Source organism: Trichoplusia ni, chromosome 1 (genome assembly GCF_003590095.1).
Source record: "Trichoplusia ni isolate ovarian cell line Hi5 chromosome 1, tn1, whole genome shotgun sequence".
NCBI classification, from domain to species: Eukaryota; Metazoa; Arthropoda; class Insecta; order Lepidoptera; family Noctuidae; genus Trichoplusia; species Trichoplusia ni.
In genome coordinates this window covers 764,710-780,847 of record NC_039478.1, presented here as the reverse complement: position 1 = coordinate 780,847, position 16,138 = coordinate 764,710, and the positions used below count along the sequence as shown (strand labels likewise).

At 39.8% G+C, this 16,138-nt stretch overlaps 1 protein-coding gene across 2 annotated transcripts in view; it reads left to right on the top strand.

The window, feature by feature from the left end:
- LOC113500347 (homeobox protein araucan) overlaps nucleotides 1-10,080 on the top strand; it is a 47,725-nt gene extending 37,645 nt beyond the window's left edge. Inside the window, exons 4-7 of one of the 2 annotated variants that reach the window (XM_026881145.1) lie at nucleotides 1,108-1,424; nucleotides 5,984-6,575; nucleotides 6,753-6,815; nucleotides 8,574-10,080. In XM_026881145.1, the coding sequence (XP_026736946.1) occupies nucleotides 1,108-1,424; nucleotides 5,984-6,575; nucleotides 6,753-6,792 (949 nt within the window). In that variant the 3' untranslated portion in view covers nucleotides 6,793-6,815; nucleotides 8,574-10,080. The remainder of the gene's footprint in view (nucleotides 1-1,107; nucleotides 1,425-5,983; nucleotides 6,576-6,752; nucleotides 6,816-8,573) is intronic. The other variant, XM_026881209.1, reaches the window with a different exon arrangement.
- The last annotated feature ends 6,058 nt before the right edge of the window (nucleotides 10,081-16,138 follow it).

Here is a 16,138-nt window from a genome sequence, read left to right as displayed (position 1 = left end):
CGACTAGCACCGGTGATGTCCGGTGGGCAAGATGGCGTCGCGATCGATTGGTGGTGAGTACGCCCACGCTGCCCACGCCTGCGCTGCACCGCCTTGCAATTGCATCCGAGATGCAACGGCCCGCCTTCTACTTCGATGACTTTCGTTCAAGAACAAGGTCTTCACGACGCGATCATAAACAGCTAAAAATAAAACTAGTTACGTTTGGTTCGGCTTATATGTTATCCACAAGTGCTCAAACTTAACAAGTTTCATGAAATTTGTATTGTGACGCATCACGTCTATCAAACAAGCTAAATCAATTCGAGCAATATTGCAAACAAAAGAACAAACGCTGTCAATTTTGCAAATCTTATTCGCGTCATGCATAACACGTAGGCAAAAATCACAACAAAGTTTTCGATAGTAGACCTTAAGCGCGGTGCTCAACATCTCAATTTGCTTGAATATCAGGCGCCACGGGACCATTTTTAACTATTTTCACGCGCGAAACCTATTTATTGGGCCCCTCAGACCGCGCCTTTGTCATGTCGGCAAGAAAATCGAAGTCAGGTACGAATGCTGGCAGCGCCGGGGGGAAGCCACAATTACGTTCAGAATGCGGATGCAAATGGGACCGTAGGCCCTAAAAAGTGTACAGAATGTCGCTCTGTGCCACGATAGCTTTATTTTTGCTGCCGTTACGAGAAATCTATTGCCTCAAATAAAATGCCTATCTGCTACGAATTTAAAAGCCACTTTATTGCTCGCTGTAAACGATCCGACGCATGGACGATGTAACTAACTGAAATATACGTGTTGTACTGAAACTTCTCGTTATGTTATAGATTTATTTGTTCAAATGTATTACACGAACGTTGTTTATCGTTTTGGTATACGTAATTGAGGTAGGTATTGTTACAAAGAAAAACTTGCATATCATAACCTAATTTATAACATCATAAATGGTAATAAAAGTAAAGTATGGAACTGTCACTCACGAACACGTTACCTTAGTCCATTTCCCAGTGTCTTCTCCAGGGTTACTGCGAAAGTTTTATAGCTCTGCTAAGGTCGGAAGCGTATTACCCACTAGGCATATGTAAGTATAAACATGTTTGTCGACAGATACGGAGCTGGGTACGATTTAGCCGCCAGAAGAAAAAATGCGACTCGGGAGTCAACGGCGACATTGAAGGCATGGCTGAACGAACACAAGAAGAACCCGTACCCCACGAAGGGCGAGAAGATCATGTTGGCGATCATCACGAAGATGACGCTGACGCAGGTGTCGACGTGGTTCGCGAACGCGCGTCGCCGCCTCAAGAAGGAGAACAAGATGACGTGGGAGCCGAAGAATAAGACAGATGATGATGACGACACGATGCTATCCGACGAGGAGAAGGACAAGGACGACCAGGAGGAGAAAATTAAAACTCACAAAGGTTCGTAGAGTTTGATATAACACAACATCCAATAGTCAATTGAATTATTATACAGTTCCGTCTTAACGCAGTTGACTGTTGGTTGTTGTATTAAAATCCCAAACTTTTCCTGTCTCTCTGTATGTTGAAATATTGTTTTTCTATTTCCGTTTGCCCTGCGAAATGTTGTTTTGTCGTGTATAATGTATTGTGTTGTGTTTCTTGACGATAAGCACCTGCGATTGTATAATTTACCTATAATTCACTAATTACCCTTGAACTGTGAGTAGTGCGTGTATTTCATGTACAAATTGTGCCGGTGTTGTTAACCGTTTAAAATTGCTTTAATTTTGTCGGTGTATAAATCGCTGAGTGAATTGGCATAACGCGTCTGCGGGCCAGAGGGTGTGCGAGCTCGAGAGGAGGCGAGGGGTCGGAGGGGCGTGCGGCCAGGGGGAGGTCTCAGGCGTGTAACTGTGCGTAACCGCTCCTCGCTACCGGATTTCCTATTCGTAGTAAAGTGGGCGGCGCCCGGGCCCAAATTTCATATAACGCGTCTTCCGTTCGTCGCTACAACGGGCCGATGCTCGGAGGTCGCGTTCAGCTTGTCTGACGATCTGCCCTACTTCATGTTCTTGCCAAAGGATTTGTCGAGTTCGTGGATCGTTTCTTTTATGAGGATATTTCGCTGGAACGTAAGTAAGTAAGGTTTTGGGGATTTATAATGTATACCTACCGATCGGTTGAAAGGCTCTCCTGTTCTGATGTTTGTTTAGATGTTGAACTTCATTCGGTGTTTTTGACTTAGAGATATAGGCCTATATTACTAAGTTAAAAATATCAAATGGAGATCTAGTATACAAGGTACGAGCACCATAGGTTGGTATATCTACAGATATTAATGGTATAAAAACAACAAAACATGAAGCTTGCACTTGTAAAAATAGCGTGAGTGCAATAATAAAATCCAGATACGTATTGGACACGGTGCGTGAGAACTGGCTGGGCGGCAGTTAGCGGCGCTTGTCAACAACATAAATTATAAGTAGGCATTGTTACAATAAAGATGGCTTCCAACACGAGTGTTTTCATAGCGAAGTTCGCGTCGCTAATGGAGGTGCGAGGGCGTCACGCATAACGCCAGCATACGCTCGAGTAATGAAGCCCACTATTGTTGCGACATAAGTGTACTTAATTCGCGGTGTATAACGCGGAGTGAATGGACCACTCGCTGCCGCAGCGCACTATTCATAAAAATGTTAAGATGTATGACAGAAGTGTGCGCGGATCTGAAACTGATGGAACTAATCGTGAATTGTAGTTTGTTGACAATATATTACATCAAGTTGTGAAGTGTTTTGAAATGAAATCAAGAATTAGAGGGTTTAATATTACAAATTCTAAACATTGCTAATTCGTTCAATTCAATATAATTCCTAATACTTCAAGTACGTACTTAAAAATATGCATTAATCAACATATAAAAGATTAAGTTCACAAAAAGCACTCAAACATTTTTGACTGTTTTACTTTTAAACTTAACAAATTTATGGGGACGATGAAGGAACTTTTAGGAGTATAAAAAAACAACGCTCTTGTTTACTGTCAGCGTAACGTCTAGTCATCAACGCAATCTGAGCAACCCCGTGGGTTGCGACAAAAAAAGCGCAAGACGCTGTGCATTGTCTGCAGGATTACAGACACGCGCCCCCGCGGCGACTTTCACGCGACGCCGCGTACGGCGCTATGCTAGGGTGCCCCCTTATAACATTACATATTTTCTCTCCTACGATTAAAATAATCTGACTGATGTGTAAAATAAAAGTTGGAAATAATAAAATATTATTTTATTTAAATTTATCGACATAAAAAAATGTACCGACAATTAATTATGTGCTTAAAGTCTTAATGGTATGTTCATTCTAATAAAAGTAATGAATAACATAGTTACGAACTTAAAACTCGATTCCATTCGTAAAAGAAGGTTTCTCCAATTAACGTCGGCGATCCAATAAAATAGTAAAATGCCGTTTATCTACCGCCGAATCCCAAGAGTCGCGTGAGTGACGGCGCATTCAAAAACGCATCATAAATATGTAAAACCTGCGTGACCACAAAGTAAAGTTTCGTGATCGTGAGAATGAATCTCTAATCAAAAAGCGGGCATCACAAGATTAACACTTAACTAAACAACTTTCCGATTTAACTAATCCTAAAGCCAGATCGCAAACAAACCATAATATTTCTCACTAACGTGCATAACCATTCTTTTACAAAAACGTCAATGTTAGCGACATGTAATATATCATTTTAAGTCACGGCAAACAAAGCCAATATAAAAGCTTTCACACGCGATCCCTAGACCGTCGTCGGCAAACAAACACACAGAACTATCCGGAGCTAAGCCACTCATGAATAAAAGCTTCATTTTCGGACCCCACCAATAAATGTTAATTTTTGTCGTGAGCGCACGCATTGCAAACAAAATATTAATCCGACGCGCGTTAATGGAAAACGAGTAGAAGTAACAAACAAGTGAGCGACGGCATCGGCAGGGCGCGCCGCACGCCGCCGCGCCGCGCGCCGGGGAGGACCGCGACCAACAATAAATTGCACTGACCTCAGCTGTTGAGTGCAGGGCTGCAGCGGGGTGCAGCCACTTAGCGCCAGCCACTCTTACACACTTCCAGTGATACACGACATACTTCTACTACCATTATTCACATATATCATACATGTCGTTTGCATAAAATATCAAGGATTGTATTTGGAAAAAGAACTTCAACGCAAGTTTCCCAGAAGAGTAATTCAATATTGAAACAAACAAATCCTAGACGAATTATTACACCCTAAACAAGGGGTTTTCTTAAGTGGATACATGGGGTGTGAAGGGCTGTACGGCGCCTAGAGCGGCCAAGACGGGGTCTTATTAAGTCTTACTTGCCCTCAATGTAGCTAAAGCATACTGAAGGGTAAACGACTCAGTGTTAAGTGACTATAGTGTAGGAGTTCCACTTTGCAATCGAGGTAATCTCACAATAGTGACAATACAATCTCAACACTTACGACATCTCAAATAGTTTTACCATTAAGATTAAGTTTTTCAAGTGAATCTTCTGTCTCGCTCATAGGCTTTTGACTAGTATCCTAGTGTATCGACATATACAAACAAGACACGAACAGTAAATATAAGTGGCGGATTTCCTTCAGTACATTAATTAAAGAACACCTTGTTTATGGTTCTGTTATTTAATTAAAACCTCTAACACATTTCCATGAACGTAATCCCGAGTTTAAGAGCGCAGTTAATTATTTAAGATATTATTTACTTACTATTTCCACCTGTTGATTAGTCAAATATCATAGGAATCGTAATACTTATACTCAGATATTTTAATTGAATAGGTAGTATAATGACTAAACCGTATCCTTTAAAATTTCCTTAAACTTCTTAATTTGTTCAGAATTACCTGATGGATACATTAAACGTATTGTTAAAATAAAACATTACTACATCCATTGCTCGCTTATCTCCCGCCGTTGTGGGCCTTTATTAGATTAATACAATGAAAATTAAAACAATTTGCCGGATAAATATCTTCGCGCGGAGTATCAGTGGCATCCCTATTTATCCCTAGTGAAGGGCAACGCGGATAACCCCTCTTAAAAGCTAGGAGCAGTCAGCATTAAATGGAATAAAGAGAATGAAGTCGAGCGGTCGCGTCACCCCGCGAGCCCCGCTCCCCCCCCCTGCCAGGGCCCTCCGCGCGCTCGCGGGGCCTCTGAATTTCATTAGTGGCCCGAACCCGCCTCCGCGCTTGCCGAAAGCCACTTTACAACAGAAAATGGCATTATGATAATACTTAGAGCCTTATAAAATTCGCTGAATAAACATTTTTGTGTAATTGTACAATAACATAAAATTTTCAAGCAAGAATGATTTTCGGATTAATTTTATTACACTTTTATAATCATAATCCTTTTGAGACCCCTAAGAATATAAAATTCTTTAGAACCTAAAAGGAAAGGTGAAGTAAATAATATACGGGTATGTTGAGGACAAAGACATAAGGATTAATCATAAATCATGAAAAGGTTAAGAAAAGCAAAAAGCGGGGTTGACCGTTAATTGTGTCGCGCGCACATTCCGTGGCAGAGAATGCGGTGCCGCGGGGCGCGCCGGGAAATGCGAAATAAATGCTCGCCTTAATACGAAAGGGATCGGCGGCAGCGCCCGCGGCGGGGGAGTCGCGCCCCAAAGTGGTATTTTCACTTCGCTAATCGGATAACCACTTAACGAATGGGTCACTGCACGCCTAACGTATTTTCACACGACTTTTCTAAAGGGAGCCGGGAGATCTGCGTCTTACTAGCTAAAACTTACGTTCCACTTGTAACGGTCACGTCGAGGATTCAATCCGCAACTTATCGATTTTTGGGAGCATTTAAGCCCTCTTTATTGTTGTTGAGTTAGTTACGGTCTCGGCTATTGCGACTAATCTGATTGCAATAACGTGCACTTACGCGTTTATTGCCAGTCGGACATAAAATGTGATCAATGAATATGATAATCTTTTCAGATGAGGAGCGAAAAGGGGACGACATGCTGCAGGGTATGCACCATCAGATGCTGGGCTACGGAATCAAAGAAGAGACAAAACGGGGTTCTTCCGACTGCGGTGTGCCGATACCAGCATCAAAACCGAAGATATGGTCTCTAGCAGATACTGCGGCATGCAAAACACCGCCACCCGCGGCTCAACCGTGGCCTCAGCACGCTTACGGGCCACCGGAACGGGCTGCACCATCTGACGGAGGTTCGAACGGCTTCGCGCTGCCAGCCACGGCCGCAGCCAGTCCAGCTAGTGGCTCATACGGGCGATACGGAGGCTTTGCCGGGGGGCAATATGGCGGGCAGCACCCTTGCGTGCACCCGGCGTCTTTCCCCGATGTGCAAACTGACACACCGCCACAAACTCCTCCCAACATGAAGGTGCCTAGTGTCGCCAATCCGCTGGGCAGCGGTGGTGGTTCCGGCTACTGCTTTCCGCGGCACCAGCAATCGCCACAGCGCGATCCCTACCACAACCCTCACCATGCTGCCAACAGTCACCAGCCCAATCAACCACACCACAACGAGGGATCTGCGGCGTTCAAGCCCTTTTATAAAAGGTTAATATAAGTTTTTATCCATGTAGGTGCACTTTCGAAATAGATGCAGCATAACTGTTAAAACGAAGTAATATAATCCCTATCGCGCGCTCTTTTGTCGGTATAGTATAGGCTTAGGCTTACTCGTGTCAGTTGTTGCTAACGTCACGTGAAAAGAGTGAATGTTTCCTATTCCAGCTCGCTCCAACATCCCCACGGTTTCGTGTCACCAGTCTGAAAGTGGACCGCGCACAACTAGCGGTGAGTTACTGATTGATTCCGATTGTCGCGTTTGGGTAAAATCGCAACGAGCTCATGTAAATGCGAGTCGCGCACGTAATGGACGATCGTGGTGCAGATATCGGAGTCCCATAAACTCAGTTGCGGTTTAGTAGCGGAGCCTCGCGCCGGGGTGTCATGTCAGTAATTGAAAACAATGGAGTTGAGTCAAGGCGGAAGGGCGACGCGCGACTCGAGGGCGTCGAGATTGCAATCTTGTGTCATTTGTCATTGTCAGAGCGAAGCGTTCCTTACGCCTACACTCTACCGCTGACCTGCCCAAATTAGCTCCTTCTACGAGAACGTAAACTCATAGTGCGCAGGCTCTCATCGACATTTTACATACTTTACGATTTCGTTGTAATACTACCTTCATAAGCAGAATCCCATATAGAATCGAATCGTATAATACGAACACAGGTTTGATTCAGTTTTAGAGGCAGTTGTCGTGTGAAGACAGTGTGGGCTATTTCCCGTGTCACATATTTCTAAGAGTCGTCAAAGGTTTTCTAAGAAGAAGTAGCGGCATCCGCGTCTCATTACAATAAATCGCGTCGCCATCGTCGCCGCACAGGACGGCACCGCCAAGAATTTTGTTTTAGCCAAACGCTCACAAATTCACTTCTATAAACCTTTTGTATTATTTTTGTTTTCACGCCTTTTTGTCCCTCGAATTCCTTGACGCGAAAATAACTCCTTATCGCGGCATTCCTTTAAAGTAGCCCCAAAAAAAACGGATTCAAATCGACAGTTTTTGTTTTCGCCTTAAATAACATTCCTACATCGTTTTAAGTTTAACAAAATTTTGCTAAGTGATATCGCTAAACATCAGAGTGCGATCCCACTTTAAATTGCTTTGTGGAAACATAATGAAGCTTTTATATTTCCGTAAGATCGTGACGATTCAAGGAAGTACTTACCTGGTTGTAGCTTTGGTAAAAGGAACAGAGGAGATGACCGCTCCCAGCTCTAGTTCCATTCACAACGACTAATTTAAATAACACGGCGGGATCGTCGGAAAGACAAAATCGTTAACATACGTTTGTACAATGAGTATTGTTCGTTGTGGAGGGTGCCTGGTGGCGGCGACGACGTGGCGGCGCGGAGCGGGCGCACGGCAGCCGGGCGGTCCAGCGCGCGCCGATAACGCGCGTACCGCGAGCGTGCGTGGGCGCGGAATCTCAATGGATCCTCTTCATTCACAACACTACCTCCGCATTAAAAGCTGCTTTAGTTTTTTTCGACGCCCTAATCTTTCCTCTTATCTCTCGATCCTGACTCGGGTCCTTCTCCGTTTCATTCAGTCGCAGGTCGCTCGGACAACCTGTTTGACTTCTTTTTTCATTGACGCCGTACAAACTTTAGATGACCGCGGCCGAGGTCGAATTTTTATTTCTTTCACATTTCGGTTTTCCGGTCCGAGCGATTCGTTAATAAATTCTCAGATAATGAGACTGAACGTTTCGTCACCTCATCTCGATTGGTTTAGATTTTTTCTTTTTCGGTTTATATGTGTGAACGCGGCGGCGGGCTCGCACCGTCGACGCCGCGATAGAATCGGAACAGCTATCAGAATGGACCTTCTTTTTTGTTAATTTAAATACCGCTATTCTTTTTAGGGATATTTTTATTGTTTCAAAATAAATCGAAATGATCGGCCGTTAAGAATGAGACCCGAATGAATTTTATTGAATGTAAGCGAGGGAACATAAAATGTAATCTGGTTGTCGTTTGTTGCAGGTAAAGCATGTGAAACCTGGGTCGCTGCACTACCCGCCAACTACTAGGGACAGTCAGATTATCACAGTGGCACAGTGTTTCAGTTCTCCCTTAAGATCAACGACACAACTATACCTTAGTTAAATGGCCTCGGGCTGGTTATACAACTAGGTCTATAGACCCCTTTGTAAAATTTATTAATTTGGTACATACATTTATTTGTATATCACATAGTGTAATTCCTGAACTATATGCACAGATTATAACGATGTATGACGTGTTTCGTTAAGTACTTACTTAGCTTATGTTGGATGTGGTCACGTCAAAGGTTGTTACTAAGTACCTACTTATCGAATGAAACATTGTATGAAATCAACGTTGCTCAGTATTTTTATAGAGTTAAGAATATTATGGAAATAATATCCAAATTATTTATAGATACACGGAAAGCGCAATTATGTGTAATAAAAATTTAAACTAGCCTGTATAGGTTTTAGTGAATTATTGTAAATTAATTGACAAATTCCATGACTGGGATGTTTGGCATAAAATAAGGAATCTTATAATATGTTTTCGCTATGTTCTTCCAAACTTATGTTTATGATTTGAATTACTTATGGAGCAATAAGTTATCCGTTAGTACAGGTGCCAGACTTAACTTTGATTAGATTTAAGTGTAATTGTACATTGAGATAGTGGAGGACAAGAGGTCGTTAGGTTTGGTATCGCGCCCTACTACGCAGACTATTGTTTAATTTTGTTGATAACTAGATGAATAGTCGATAAACAATCGTCGATTTGGTTATTGTTGTTGTCCTTGTATATATTAAAATGTTTTGTAGATTTTCTATTTTAGTTTGTCAAGATGTGTACAAAGTAATTAGTATGATTTCACCACGCTCGATGATGTCGACGGTTATTTCGATGATGAACCTTATAAATATTGTTTAAAAGTATTATTAGTATACATGTACATAAAATATTCTGAATATTTTTATTAATAATTCGGTCGCAGCCATTTTTCAGATACAACGTTTTGATTATATACATTATAGAGAAAAACAATGTCAGATTTTAGTCATGTGGGTAATTTAAGGATTAAATGAATAATGCTATTAGATACGAAATCCAAGGAGGTTAATACCTGCCTTACCTAACTGGTGTTAAGGGTTTTGTAGCCATAAGGATGTACTAAGCAAAGGTGGTTAATAGCTGGCTATAGGTGTGGAATTGATGGATATATTGTTTTATTTTTGTTAATAAATGCTATGTGATGACATCAGACATTTTGATACAATGTCCAGCCTCTTCATGTTAGGTGGTGTACGATCTTCGATGTCAACGCACAGCATTTATTAAGCGGAGCTGTGAATATCTGAGACATGTTTCGAAAGACTTTGTAACAAACGCATACATACATACATCGATCGGTAATATAAGGTTATTTATTAAGCATTTTACATAGAATTAAAACTTAATTTCCCACATTAAGAAAATACGTTCTGTTTCTCCGGTCACAATACTAAAAGCAATAGTTTGAGGCTTGTTCATATAAAAGTTCATCTAACTTTAAAATCATAGATGAAGAAAATTTCAATGTGACCAAATCGAATACATTCGCTTAATATTAAATGTTCTATATAGATATTTATAGAATATATACCTATTAATTATTATTATTATCAGTAAAATTATGTAACGATTGTAATTAAATCTTTATTTGAACGGTGTCAGTTTTATTTCTCGACTTATTCCATTATCCTTTGTTATGTTTATTGGCATGTAGATATGCATGGTCAACTGATCCCTTCCTTATCATAAATCCTTAATCTATAGGCATGGATCAAAATATTGCCGCGGGTACCCGTTACCAACATATAAAACAGGTCCACAAAAAGGTACGGGCTATCTAACTGAGCATTTTAAAACGTTAACTAAGTAAATTATTAGCTTCGTTTCATTAAAATGCGACTTGGGACAAACCTTTTTCCATTTGCTTACAATTAATTCTTAATCAGCGGAAACAGCTATTGATACCCTACCCTTTGCTAAGCGCTTAATCAGAACTAAGTTAAAAGAAATCCACTTTAAATGGTTTGATCTTGATCGTACCTACGTACCTATAAACAAAATGGGAAAAAAGTCTATAATGAGCCGCTAAAAGTCGTCGAGCACTTGCCGAGGGGTCCCTCCCTTTCTCTCAACACTTAAACAATGCTTAAAAGCTAATAACAAGAACTTTTTTTCAACCTTCTAAGATAAAATTATTGGTTTTGTTTCCAGTTTGCCGAGATTATATTAATTAAAAAGCTTTTTTAATCGAACTTGCTTTAGGTACAACAAATTTGATATATACATTCACGTCCCTATATAAATGCTAACAATAGCGTGGAATGAATAGAGAAAATAATAATGTATCTATGGTTAGTTTTATGAACCTTCACGTTCAGTATGAATGTATTACATAGACAGCATTATCTTAATTGAAACAACAGATTCTGTACAATTCATTAAGATTTAAGGTATTATTAATAAAGCGACAAAACAAGCTAATTATACAAATGTTAGAGGTTAAAATAAGCAATAAACGAATGTGGAGTTTTGATTTATAAAGATTTAGATAACATTCGTCGGATTTTTAATTAGTTCATGGATACTTAAATAATCAAGTATTGACACAGGTTTTAGGATAAATATTTCCAGATGCTGTATACCTGGTTTATCGCTGGTCCTATCAAGAGAAACGCAATCCTGAATTATGCAAGCAAAGTTTAAAATGTCCACTTACAACTATATTGAGAAACACAATCATATTTGAAAGAGCATAGATTTCAAAAGTCAATGTTAGAGCTTAGTTCGAATTTGATCTAAGAACTAAGTACTTGAGTTACTTTATCACAAAATAAACAAACCGAATAACATACAGAGAATCCCACAGAATATGGATCATAAAACGTTGATACTCATTAAGCGACAAACAAAACGCAACGATTGCTTTACTTAATCAAATCCGTTGCTATAACAATTGAATCTGCAATAAAACCTCCATTGCTAATAAAATGGTCATAAACATTGACAACACAAATAGCAGCTAATAACCCATGGAGCCAATCAAATTGTACGACTGTCACACCAATATATTTTATACGTACCTTTATAGAAATCGAAGCTTGCAGATGATTGCCGCAATAAAATTGTTTGCTGTTCCTGCTTTAATTAATTGGAGTTTAGATCATACCACATGATCGTCGTATAGAACTTATATTATTATATCAATATTTTACATGCAGGAGCTAATAACATTCGAAAGATTTAAAGTCACAAGGCTTGTACCTAACACTAGCTTTAAATTTGTGTTTTAGTAAAGAGTAAAATGCTAATTCTTGCTGAAGGATAAAATGTTAATCATACTCATTTGATTAGTTGGTCTTATTGGAGGCAAAGATTTGAAGTAATGGAAATAATAAGCAAGTCAACAAGTTGGAGCGCTGTTTAGGGGAAGTCGATAGACGGCTCATAACTCTCCCCTTTACGAGTCGGACACGTAAACAATATAAATGTATAGAAATAGGCATTTGAAGCTCAATCACGCCACCAACCTGATAAACAGTTCAAACTATGACATTTTTGGCAAATTTTTAACAATTTTAATTAGTGTTTTTTAATTTCTACTAGCGCACATATTTGCCATCACATTGATTACGGCAGAACTATTAGCTTTTAGGTTTAATTCATGCAAACTACAGTTCTGTAACCAGGAAGTAGGGTTATCGTTTATCGAGCTTCCAGCATTGAGCGACAGATGGCACACCTGGTCCTACCGCGCTTTACCTCGATAGAACATGAAGCTCTACCGCTGTTTTATGTGAAGCTAAGTTACGTTCTGTGCTTTACTTGCTCACAATTAATCAAACATTATTTAATCCTGTATTTTTAATTACTTAGATAATTTTGCAATAAAACTTAATGAACAAATTTTGATCTTGTTTTGCTCTTGTTTTTTTTCGTATTGGAGTCAACGCAGTCTAATTATGATACTTAGTATTTTTTACATTTACACTTCAATACTGTCGAGAAAAACTAACAAAATGTTTCAAAACGTTCCAATAGGTTTATTGATAAAATTGCAATTTGAATTTAGCATTTCAATTTCATTATAAAATCCTTTGTTCCTGGTCCCGGTCAAAATGTACGAGTAAATGGATAAGTATTTAAAGATGGAGTTTATGTTTTTTTAACGAAGGAGGTTCATCACGAATATTATGTAGGTGCTTTACAGCTATGATTATCCTTCTTGTAAATCATACCAATGCCTTAGAACACTTTTATCCTAAACTGCGCTTAGATTAGGTTGTCCTTATAAATATTTAAGTCTCGTCTTCGGTTAACCCCGTGAGGTTCGTGGTCCAGTTAGCGGTTCCGGGCAGGAGCGCAGCGCCGAGGCCGCGGCGTCGTCCGCGCCCGCCCCGCTCACAGTAATTCAAATAAATATTTAGATTTCCAACGTCGTTTACTGCTTTGTGAATGTTATTCCGCTATTGTTCGCCGGGAATGGCTCTTATTGCGAACGCTGCTCAAGTTAGCTTTTTTTAAACTTGTAAAATTTATTAGGTGTACAAATGGAATTGGAGAACAATAAAACAAACCTTATAGGTACGCCCTCACGTGCGTTTAGTGTTTTAATGTTATGAGTGCTCATTATGACATCCGCAATCACAGTCGTAAACAATGTAAAGTACAGGTGGCTCGTTCCACCTGCCCCACGTCCAAAGTGTCGAATCTAATCACTTCAGATTTGGTTGCGAAGGGGCAAATTTATTCATAACCTCACATTTATCACCGCGGGCCGCTCCGAATAGTTTTTCGCATGTATGAGAAAATTGCCGAGGCGAAATTCTATCACGCGTCTTGAAGAGGGCGCGAGCCGTTAGAATTTTGTGCACCTTGCCGAAACCAATAAATCAAACTATTGCGTAATACTGCCCCTATATGCATGGATATCTTTGTGGACCTACACTTTTATTTATTGCACCAATAAACAGATTTTTATGAACGATTTATGAGACTTGGAGTTGTTTGGCTTGTTTAGAATTTTATCTTGATTTTCTTGCCGAAATTTGTTCAAACAGAAGTTGAACGACCCACGGATACATTTTTACTTGGCAAATAAAATCTAGATGTCGATTGGCGATGGTCATTATAAATTTTAATCACCCACTTTTGGAGTATTATCGATCAATTTGTTAATTTAACGTTTATGTGCATGTACGATGCTGTTTCGCAGATTAATAAGCACACTTTGACAGAAAACTAACATAAATAAATGACGGTTGTTTGCGAACCGAGATATATCTAATTATTTATTGTGACATAATGTGTTAGACGTCATGTTATTAACTAAAATAGCCATCAATAAATCTCTATGACTTCGATAAATAGGTTTGGCCGAGGGTTCACGCCGATAACAAACTAGTGGCTACCAGATGTGTGCCGGGCGCGTATCGAGGCATCGATCGCTCCCTACGTCCGAGATGTGATCGCCGGCATTCCACCATCCCGACATCGGAGATAACTGAAAACATTACGTTTAATAATTTATCTACAGCAATTCGTCTGCGCTCGGCTCCCTGTGTCTTGTACCCGATGCGCTAGCCTCTCGGTACGTCGCTACACTCAGCCAGTAGATATTACCCTTACCAATATTAATACTGTTACAGATAAGCCCGGTAATGTTACTTAAATTTACTGCAGATACTCAACTGATTAAAAAGGATAATTTTCTCATATCTGTTAAAAGGTACCTATCAACTTAAATAGAGTTGCTCTACAGTCAACGACTGCAAATAAAAACAAAATCTACAACATTATCGGTCTGACGTAGCGGCTAATATTCCTACACAATATGGCAAGTAACTTAATATCGTTCAAAATTTAAGGCATAGGTAGGACATACTTTGACAGATTTTCCTAAAAACGAATTGAACTCGCAAACTGTGTTCATGAAATGATTTGAATCAAGGAATTAGGGAAATAGGAGCCGAAAGATTTACTTCATTAATATTTCTATTGGGATCAAATGCCTAACTTGAAAATACTTTCACGGCGCAGTCGACGCATAATCCAAAGGAAAATCAATGAGGCATTCCTACACGGCGGTCGAAGATTCGCGATTGAGAGGAACTTTGGAGTTTAAATGAGTTCACCTTCAGGCGTGATTGTGCGGCGATGTACTCACGTACGTATGCAGATTACTCTTTACGAGGGGTATTCGCTGTCAAATTATTATCATTTCGAAATAGGTGGGGATAAAACTTGTGCTAAAGTATAAAAGTGAAGAAAAACTACGACGTTTTATGTAACTTTTGATACCGAATCTCAAAATGATAATCAAATCGAGAACAGTAAACCAAATGACGTTTTGTATTAGCGCCATTATAACTCAAAAGTTATAAGCAAATGATATAACAAAAACACACGCCGATTTAATTTTCACATTAACAAAAGCGGACACGACGATATAAAACAACATAAATCGGACCCCGCCGCGTGAACTGCGGACTTGGCTTCACTTATGCGCCGAGAACATGAGCAAATACTTTATTGCGCTCATCGAAACATCCCTGGGAACACGTTGCGCGATCGATGAGTTACGGTACAGCGTGCCTGTCAATTTCGCGGTATAAAATTCCTCTTCGGACACGACAAAGGCAGCTGTCATCGTGTAGCTTGAAGGGTCGCCGCATCCCTCGAGGCTAAGCCCCCGCCGTCCGGCGGAGACACGCACGTCGTCCGAAACTCGCCTAATCCGCACCTACTCCACACATAAACCCACCTAATTGTTAATAAAAGGAGGAATTCGGAAGCGTGCGGTTACATCACTCGGATGGACTCTCTAATTGATTTTTACTGCCCTTTTAATTTAATGCGAGTTTATGGGGTTAATCGGCGCTAAATATTGTTTAGCGCTAATTATGTGCAGCCTGCTTTTGCGATCGTTAAGGGTGTCTGCGGGGGAGGCAATTTTGTTGAAGGCTTTGTTTGCCTTGCTATCGAGAATCTGAACAACGTTGTCTTTGTTTGAACTAGGAAATTACTCGCAAAACGTGAAAACTATGAAGTTTCAATAATTCAATGTTTTCTTTGATATAGTTGGTTTAGAGACAACAGTAAATCAATTTTTTTTTTTCACACGTATTCATGCATATGGGTGACTTACCCAAGATTATAACATTACCACAACAAAGTGAGATCATAATATATAATAGTTGTCAGAAACTAATGCTCCTGAATAAATGTTTTAATTTTTGACGTCTTGTCCTGAGACAAGTAATTAAGTAGTACATTTAGATAAATAAATCCATTTTTTTAATAATAGAATTAAAACGAATACTAATAAATTGTTTATTAGTGTCGATGACAATATTTCACGTCATGACTTTAAATCTGTTTACTTAAAGCCTATACAAGGCTAGTTACGTAAGCAATAAACAACAAAAAGACAGTGTACGCTGTTCACCAGCGGGGTGACATATAGAAAAATTCCAACGTTTTATTCTATTTCGAACTCATCTTAATAACTCGGACAA